The 10,000-nt window shown below is 50.0% G+C and overlaps 1 protein-coding gene across 1 annotated transcript in view; it reads right to left on the reverse strand.

The window, feature by feature from the left end:
* efnb3b (ephrin-B3b) overlaps positions 1–10,000 on the reverse strand; it is a gene marked incomplete at its 5' end in the record, with an annotated part of 22,444 nt that overhangs the window by 1,671 nt on the left and 10,773 nt on the right. Inside the window, one exon of the mRNA XM_083640127.1 lies at positions 6,198–6,266. Coding sequence (XP_083496253.1) covers positions 6,198–6,266 — 69 coding nt within the window. The remainder of the gene's footprint in view (positions 1–6,197; positions 6,267–10,000) is intronic.

The raw sequence follows: 10,000 nt of genomic DNA on the forward strand, positions 1-10,000 counted from the left end.
CGTAGCGCTCTATAGGGCTCTATACCACAGTCACATGAGTAACGCTCTGTGCTGGGCTCGGCTAGTGAGGCCTGGAGACTTAACCCTGAGGAATGCACTAAGTATGCAGCAAGTCTCACAGAGGCTTATATGCGGTCTCTTTATTGATGTGACTAAGTGGACAGCCTCGCATATAAAGAGTGAGGAATGCCCGAAGGCTGTGTGTGTGTGTGTGTGTGTGTGTGTGTGTGTGTGTGTGTGTGTGTGTGTGTGTGTGTGTGTGTGTGTGTGTGCACTCCTGCGGACAGCCCAGCAAGGCCACATTGTGTATCAAGGTAACGCACTATATTTCCCTAACCCTAGCAACTGTATTTACTTAGCATTACAGCAGGCCACACGAAGGGAGTCCCGCTGCTCTGCTCCTCTACCAGCAGACCACACACTCTCTTCGCCTGTCCGCCTGCCTGTCTGTCCGCCTGCCTGCCTGTCTGTCTGTCTGTCTGTCTGCCTGTCTGTCTGTCTGCCCGCCTGTCTGTCTGCCTGTCTTTCTGCCTGTCTGTCTGTCTGTCTGTCTGTCTGTCTGCCTGTCTGTCTGTCTGTCTGTCTCTGCCTGTCTGTCTCCGCCTGTCTGTCTGTCTGTCTCCGCCTGTCTGTCTGTCTCTTTGCGTCCATTTATCCAACGCGTTCACATTCTCAACGCATCATATGTTGGCTCGACGACCGGTATTCACGGGACCGGACTGCAACGCAGATTTCGGGTCCTCATTTCGTTGCCATGCCTGAGCTGCTGTGTGAAACATCCGTTCCCAGGTGCTCCGCACGTGCTTCACTAACATTATCCTTTGGAGCCACTTGAAATCCTCTGTATGACACGCCACTTCTGTCCTCACCTGTATCGGTATCGGTTCAGGCGCCATTTTAAAAGTATTGTTTTAGCACTGCTATTGGAAAAATACAAAACGATATCCCTCCCTAGGGCGTGAAAACGAAAAAAGCATTTTACGCCTCCACCACCTCGGCTTATTTGAAGGTCACACTCCCGTGGTGTCGATTTCAGATGTTGTGGGAGTTCTGTTGGACTACCCTGCGGGTCCAAAAATGATGAAAACAGGTACGGGTCGCGTCGGTGTAGTGACGCCGAGCGACCTGACAAATAGTGAAGCTAGGACACGTTGGGGATGCGAAGGGGCTGTTTGTCAGTGGATCGGTCCCTCTGTCTGTTGTGTTTGTCAGTGGATCGGTCCCTCTGTCTGTTGTGTGTGTCAGTGCATCGTTCCCTATGTCTGTTGTGTTTGTCAGTGGATCGGTCCCTCTGTCTGTTGTGTTTGTCAGTGGATCGGTCCCTCTGTCTGTTGTGTTTGTCAGTGGATCGGTCCCTCTGTCTGTTGTGTGTGTCAGTGCATCGTTCCCTATGTCTGTTGTGTTTGTCAGTGGATCGGTCCCTCTGTCTGTTGTGTTTGTCAGTGGATCGGTCCCTCTGTCTGTTGTGTTTGTCAGTGGATCGGTCCCTCTGTCTGTTGTGTTTGTTAGTGGGTCGGTCCCTCTGTCTGTTGTGTTTGTCAGTGGATCGGTCCCTCTGTCTGTTGTGTTTGTCAGTGGATCGGTCCCTCTGTCTGTTGTGTTTGTTAGTGGATCGGTCCCTCTGTCTGTTGTGTTTGTTAGTGGATCGGTCCCTCTGTCTGTTGTGTTTGTCAGTGGATCGGTCCCTCTGTCTGTTGTGTTTGTCAGTGCATTGGTCCCTCTGTCTGTTGTGTTTGTCAGTGCATTGGTCCCTCTGTCTGTTGTGTTTGTCAGTGCATTGGTCCCTCTGTCTGTTGTGTTTGTCAGTGGATCGGTCCCTCTGTCTGTTGTGTTTGTCAGTGCATTGGTCCCTCTGTCTGTTGTGTTTGTCAGTGCATTGGTCCCTCTGTCTGTTGTGTTTGTCAGTGCATTGGTCCCTCTGTCTGTTGTGTTTGTCAGTGCATTGGTCCCTCTGTCTGTTGTGTTTGTCAGTGGATCGGTCCCTCTGTCTGTTGTGTTTGTCAGTGCATTGGTCCCTCTGTCTGTTGTGTTTGTCAGTGCATTGGTCCCTCTGTCTGTTGTGTTTGTCAGTGCATTGGTCCCTCTGTCTGTGTGTTTGTCAGTGCATTGGTCCCTCTGTCTGTTGTGTTTGTCAGTGCATTGGTCCCTCTGTCTGTGTGTTGTGCGTCTGACTGAAACCTCAGATCTTCACAGCCTCCAATCTCACAGCTTTCTCCGCAGGAGGCCAGGTCACATCTCAGCGGGTGGACGACAGTTTAAAGGTGTGTGTGTGTGTGTGTGTGTGTGTGTGTGTGTGTGCACGTGTGTGTGTGTGTGTGTGTGTGTGTGTCTGTGTTTATAGAATGGGGGGGGGTGGGGGCTATTGGACCGTGTGAATGTGTGTGGCGAACTGGTTAAGGCCAGTAATGTGAGTCTCTGCTATCCAGAGACTTTGGATTGGGCTATCGTTATTCTTGGCACACATCCCTTTCTCTTTCCTCCCCGTCTGTCCGTCTCGCTTTCGTCTGCTCCCTCGTCCTCCCTCGCTCCATGGTTCTCTCTATCTTTCGTCTGCTCCCTCGTCCCTCGCTCCGCGGGTCTCTCTCTCTCTCTCTCTCTATCTTATTGTAGTCCCTCGCCCTCCCTCGCTCCGCGGGTCTCTCTCTCTCTCTCTCTCTCTCTCTCTATCTTATTGTAGTCCCTCGCCCTCCCTCGCTCCGCGGGTCTCTCATTCTATCTTATTGTAATGACACACACGGATGAAGACACACACAGGCAAAGACAGATATACAGACATACGCAACCATGCAAGCAAATAGACACCGACCACACACACGCACGCACGCACGTCTTGCCCCATGCTGCGAGGCCCCCTGCAGGCCGCGGTGGAGGCCTGCAGGCCGCGGTGGGCCCACTGAGAGCAAAGCGCTAATGCCGGCCGTCGATTACACTCCCTTCTCCTCCTCCCGCTCTCTTCCTCCCTCCATTAACCCCACATCCCTCGCTCTCCATCTCCATTACGGGGGCCCGCCTTTCACCAGCTCTCTTTATCATCATTCTCTCTCTCACTCTCTCTCTCTCTCTCTCTCTCTCTCTCTCTCACTCTCTCTCTCTCTCTCTCTCTCACTCTCTCTCTCTCGCTCTCTCTCACTCTCTCTCTCTCTCTCACTCTTCCTTCACTCCTGCCCCCCAAAACCCACCCATCTCCCTTCTCGCCCCCCCTCTGTGCTCGAGCTCCCTTCTTTTTGATCGTTAAGGTCAGATTCGGACGCCTCCTTTTTATCATCTTCCTTCTAGGGCTGGGCGATATGGACCAGAAATCATACTGTATCTCTGTATTTGTAGACTGAATAGGCCTTTTCCACAGCAGCCATTTTGTGTCTAAAAGGCAGCGTAAACACAAGTGCAACCAAAACATTAATGAGGGTTATCGACTTCCAATCCATTTAGGTGTTCCAGTGCTGGGGCCCTCATGAATGTTTTGGTTGCACCTGTGTTTACCCTGGAAAAAGTCTGCCCACTGTAGCTCCCCTTTAAAGTCGAACTGAACCTGTTCGTCGTGTGCGTTGCAGTCCGTTTCAGAATGAAAACATAACGTCTGAGATCACAGGTTGAGAGGTGGGTCATACAAGTAGTAGTATCTCGATGATTTTATTTGACAATTCTGGGGACTGGATTGGGCTTTGGCCAATCCTGGTGTGTTCCGCCTCCAAATCGAGTGGGATTCAGCGTGTTGTGGCGCTCTCCTCGGGAAGAGCCTGCTGACGCAAGGTTAGTGGCTGAGTAGAGCTCAGCGAGCCGCAGGCAGCCAGCTGCCTTCGTGTTGCCGAGCGGAGAGTGCAGCCCGTCGGCCTGGAATCTCCGAGGTGCGACCCCTGGCTCTCAAGTGCGCGCCATTATCGCTGCTGTAAATACGATATTCCTGGAATGCGCGTTTTAACAACCCAGTTACATTTCTTTGCATTCTTAGACATTATCGTTTTGTTTTTTGTTCATGTTTCATACAATTGGCCAAGTTAGTAGTTAGTTTATGGGATAGGAATTCTGCCAGATGACAGGCACTAGGCGCCATTTGCTACTTCATTTGGAAGAGAAAATTATCCTGAAATGAAGATTTGATTGACAGTTGCCATGTCGTGATATGATTGGTTGAAATGGGGTAGAAATTTGATAGTACTAGGTGACGTCAGCAAACTGTAGATTACTGTTATCAATGAAATCTTGAAAAATGAACTTTTGATGTGAAAAAGTGTGAAAAAAAAATTGTGATTTTTTTTGGCATACATTATTAAATAGGTGCACTGCATACCCAGGTATTTGAACTAAAATAAAATAAAAGTCATTTTTGGGTTCAGCCCGACTTCAAGCTGATTTATTCAAGCCGTGTGACCAGGGGCGGAGTGACCCTATCAGCCCATGGGGGGTGATGCTCTTAGGGGGCCCCCCATCCCATCCCCCCCCCCCCCCCAATTAAGGCCGGTGGCGAGGAAAAATTTGCCTTTTTTTGCATGTTTGAATCTGTTTTAGCCATATTTAGTGGAATATCTCATGTTAAACACACCAATGTTATTGTCTATTGATTGAATTGCTCTCACACTCAGGCCTGGCATGCAATTTTTTTTTTTTTGATGGGGGCGTGGGCACCCTCTGCCCCGGTGTACGCTCCGCTACTGCGTGTGACGTTTCGAGCTCTCGCTCAGAGAGTCCGCTCCAGCGTGCGGACTCTACTTTTTCCATGTACTGCTGTTTTTATTGGATCCAGCACCTGCTTTGAAGACCGGTTTGGGATGTGCGCGTCTCCTTCACTGTTAATAGTAGAACAGCTAGAACAGTCTGGTCAGTTCAGAAAAATGACATCACTTTACTGTAATGCAGCCTTTAAAACCAGGAAAAGACAACACTTCTGCCATATCACCATATTACCAAATCTAAGACGATATCTAGTCTCATATCACGATATCTCACTTTAACAATACAATAGGGCATGGCTATATCATGACCTCCTGCTGCTTAACCCAACTCTCCTGCCCCCTCTGTTCCTTGAGGCTAATTCATATTTCAGCTAGAAATGCATCAAAAAAAGATTGTTTGTCATATCTTTTTGGGGCAGGTTCACTCATGGTCTGTTGGTTCTGACGGGATTCATGTGGGAGATTAGAGGGGGCGACGTCATCAGGATCATCTGGCTTATATGGTAATTATGTGATTCCGCGTCTTTACCTAATCGTCTCTAGCGTAAGCATGTTTCCAACCGAGAGAGAAACCAGCGTCGTTCATGTTTTCAGAATTAGGATTTGACATCACTTTGTCCCGTAGTTGTTTTGTCTCGCACGATGCGCGTTGTTCTCGCCGATGGGACACTTCACACCTCTACCGGCCGATCTCATCTCTGCCAGCCTTTTCCATTCAGAGTGACTGGACAATGTGTGAACGCCTCATTCACACGTTCTGCACACTACAGGAAGTCGCACACACACACAAAGCCCAGGATGAAGAGTGAGGGAGAGCGCACAGTGTTCTTTCTCTTCCCGCTGAATGACTGAGTATGAATCATCCGGCCTCTCCTCCATCTCCAGCGTCGCCTTGTGCTCGCCGCTCCCTTCCCCTCTCTGCTTTACAATAATTCTTTCCTTTCTCTGTACCGCTCGCTCACTTCCATCACTCCTCTACCTCTCTCTATCTCTCTCTCTCTCTCTCCTCCTCTTCCTGCTATTCTCATTCCTCGCTCTCCCTCGGCAGAGCGACAGAATCCAGGCCGCCCAAACTAATGACAATAATAACTCTTTGAAACATGGCCGCCGGTCTAGCCCTCTCTCTCTCTCTCTCTCTCTCTCTCTCTCTTCCTCCTCCTGAGTCGATCTCCCTCTCTTTTTCTTGCCCTTCTCCCAAGGCGGCTATTAGCCATCCATTCCCCGCCTGCAGCACTTAGCTAGGAGGGCCGGGCGCAGAGACGGGGAGGAGAGGAACGAGGGAATCAACGGAGGGGAGAGAGAGAGGGAGAGAGAGAGAGAGAGAGAGGCTAAGGAGAGAGAGAAAGATAAGGAATTAAATAGAGAGATCCACAGATGTCACCGCTGCACATTCTCCATCTGTCGCACAGCGTCGCCTCCACCCTCCCTCATCCCCATCGCTTTCCTCCTCGTCTAGCAGCCTTTGCGTATTATTCTCTCCATTCGTTTTGCGGGACGGGATCGGCGGGTTTGGTTCTCCCCGCTCACCTGGGTTTCTGTTGGTGGCGCGTCCCGCCGGCTGCTCCGGCTTGTTCTTCGGGGGCAGTCCATACGGGCCTGGGGGAGGGGGGTGGGGCACACAGGGTGGAATATGAGCAGAAATAGCAAGAGAGCCTCTAAAGCAAACTCCTCTCCAAAACTAGAACAAATACGCGACATCGGCAAAGAGAGCAAGCGCCAGAAGAGCTGTAACAGGCGTTCCACTCCAGCTCCATTGACTTTACAGGGAAAAGCACATATTGATTGTGCTTCAGTGTCCCGCGTATGAGCGCTCTGTGCGTATGAGCGCTCTGTGCGTATGAGCGCATGAGCGCTCTGTGCGTATGAGCGCATGAGCGCTCTGTGCGTATGAGCGCTCTGTGCGTATGAGCGCTCTGTGCGTATGCGCGCTCTGTGTGTATGAGCGCTCTGTGCGTATGAGCGCTCTGTGCGTACGAGCGCTCTGTGCGTATGAGCGCGTATGAGCGCTCTGTGCGTATGAGCGCTCTGTGCGTATGAGCGCATGAGCGCTCTGTGCGTATGAGCGCTCTGTGCGTATGAGCGCTCTGTGCGTATGAGCGCTCTGTGCGTATGAGCGCTCTGTGCGTATGAGCGCTCTGTGCGTACGAGCGCTCTGTGCGTATGAGCGCGTATGAGCGCTCTGTGCGTACGAGCGCTCTGTGCGTATGAGCGCTCTGTGCGTATGAGCGCTCTGTGCGTATGAGCGCTCTTCAATTTGTCCGAATGGGAAAGTAAAGAGAGGTCGTTTGTTGTTCGGCCACACTGAATCTACACACTGAATCTTAACGGCTCGTCATCTGTAGCTGCTAAATCAGCCCATCTGTCTGGCAGGCCCTCGTCTATGGCACACATGCGTGCACACACACGCACATAGGCACGTGCACACACACACACACACACACACACACACACACACACACACACAGGCACGTGCACACACATACAAATGTTGCCACTCTGGAAGTCACACTTTTTCCTTGTCTTTCCTTTCTTTACTGCGTGCTTGCTGCACGTCTGCTGCTTTGCTGCTGAGAGAGATTGTTAGGATAATACTAGGGCCGTCAAGCGATTAAAAAATTCATCTAATTAATTACATGCTTTGTGATTTATTCATCTAAATTAATCGCATATATCAATATTTAATTTGAAAGTAACGGCCGGGGGTGTGTCGTGTGCAGCCGTTGTCGCTAGCTTGGTAGCTCGGCGCAGTCCGGCCAGCTGTTGCTACAGAGTTCAGAGCATCAAATGGACTGAACGAAGTGTCTTCCTCCGTCACAGACAGGAGTCCATTCACCGACACGACGAGGTCTTGTCCCATTTTCCACATGAACTCCTGCTCGTTAGTGGGCTAGCTAGCTGCGTGATGCTAGCTAGCTCATTAGCTGCTGTGCAAACCTGACAGAAGGTAAGGTCCAGGAGCAGATTCTGGTCCTGCTGGGACACAACAGATGCCTTGTGGGTGTTATGTTCAAATTGTGCTATGCACAGTGTCACAGGGGTCAAGGGGCATCATAGAGTGTGATTAATCTGCGTTTGTTTTTGTCATATTTTTCTACTTTTTTTTTAAATCAAGTTCCCCCATCCCAGGATTTTTCTCCTATTTTCTCTCCAATTGTATTTGGCCAATTCCCCCCTGCTGTCCCGGCTGTTGCTCCACCCCCTCTGCTGATCTGGGGAGAGTTGTAGACTAGCACATGCTTCCTCTGATACATGTGCAGTCGCCAGCTGCTTCTTTTCACCCGACAGCAAGGAGTTTCACCAGCAGGATGTCACACGTGGGAGGATCACGCTATTCCCTCCAGTTCCCCTTGCCCCCCGAACAGGCACCCCGACCAAACAGAGGAGGCGCTAGTGAAGCGTCCAGGACTCATACTCCACTGGCTTCCCATCCGCGAATTGTGTCTGTAGGAACGTCTGGCCCAGCCGGAAGTACCGCTGCCGGGAATTGAACCCGAGTCTCCGCGGTGGTAGGCGGTCATGCTTTTACCTCAACACTACCCAGATGGCCCAATTCTTTCTATAATTGATGAATCAAAATGCACGTGTATTTTGACAAGTCTAGAAAATACTAATGGTTCACTTTGAGGCCATTTGTGAAATTAGAGTTTTGTGTTGCAATAACCCTATTCAGCTCTGCACTAGGCTATATATAGGTTCACATTTGAGGGGAAAAATAGGCTGCAGTGGCTGTTGCAGTAGGGGGGACAGGAGTGTGGTAGATGCAGGATGGGGTGTTTGATGGCTAAAGCTGTACATGCACAGGCACACACACACACTTACAATACGTCAAGCACACAATGTACTGGTGTGTGTGTGTGTGTGTGTGTGTGTGTGTGTGTGTGTGTGTGTGTGTGTGTGTGTGTGTGTATGTGTGCGTGCGTGTGTGTGTGTGCGAGCGCGTGTGTTCTTTCGGGTGCCCTGCCATCATCCTATGACATTTAGAGAAGAAGAGGAAAGCCAGCCAATCAGAAGTTAGGGAGCGGGGCTCGATCAATAGGAACTGCTGTGTGGTCAGTGGGGGCTCAGTGTGTGTGTGTGTGCGTGTGTGTGTGTGTGTTTGTGTGTGTGTGACAAAGAGACAGAGTGAAAGCAAGACAGATAAAGAATAAAATAAGAGACGACAGGTCAGTGTGTGGGGCATGAGTGCAAGTGTGTGTGTTTGTGTTTGTGTGTGTGTGTGTGTGTGTGAGAGAGAGAGAGAGAGAGTGTGTCTATGTGTGTGTGTGTGTGTGTGTGTGCGTAGGCGCGCGCATGTGCGTGCGTGCATGTGTGTGTGTGTCCCTCAGAGCGAGGCAGAGCTCCATATCTCATCAGAGATCTCCATGAGGCGGCACGCGGCTTATTTAGACGACAAACAACTCAGACGTGACCTTTCAGCCACACAGCAGATAAGACAGAGTGGGAGAGAGAGAGAGAGAGAGAGAGGTGGAGAGACACCGAGAACAACAAGACAAGAGAGAAGGAGAGAGAGCTGTGAGGAGAGATGGCCAGCATGTAAAGGCAAAGGGAGGTGATGAGGACAGGGAACAGGGAAGTTTGATAAGGAAGTGAGTGATGTTGCTTGAATAAAAAAAAGGGGTAAAAAGAGACAAAAAGGCAAAAGAAACGCAAATACAGAGGGGAGAGACAAAGAGAGAGAGAAAGGAAAAGGGATAGAGAATAGTTTCTATACTATTCTTCTATAGTATTCTATAGCATGGCTGACCAATATGGCAGCATGGCTGAGTTCTAATAACATTTTTATTATTTAGAAAATGCATCTTAGATTTAGAATGTAAATTGTCTATAAAATATAATACATTTGAATGTAATGTCATTTCACATAACATCAACATTTGTTTTTGGCCCATGGCCCTCCAACCAGATGAACTGTTGGCCCTTCAGAGGAAAGAACGTGGGCACCTCTGCTCTATAGAGTTGCATGGCCAAAGAGGGCCAAGACTCGGAAAAGCGAGCGTGCACGCGTGAGAGAGCGAGGTAGCATTTCCATAACGTTGCGTGGTGAGAGAGGACAGAAAAAGTGTGTTTGTGTTTGTGTGTGTGTGTGTGCGTGTGTGTGTGTGTGTGTGTGTGTGTGTGTGTGTGTGTGTGTGTGTGTGTGTGTGTATGAGGTGGTCTTTCTACAGAGCAGAGCTGACTACGCTGATGGCATGGACTGATAGAGCCGCAGCAGCACCACTTGGCTCTCAGCTGGAGAGGACCTCCAATCCAATACACAGAGCCAGATAACACCGGGCTAAAGAACTAGTGTGGGCAAGTGTGTGTGTGTGTGTGTGTGTGTGTGTGTGTGT

The sequence above is a fragment of the Poromitra crassiceps genome (genome assembly GCF_964638095.1).
Source record: "Poromitra crassiceps genome assembly, chromosome: 7".
In the NCBI taxonomy this organism is placed as follows: Eukaryota; Metazoa; Chordata; class Actinopteri; order Beryciformes; family Melamphaidae; genus Poromitra; species Poromitra crassiceps.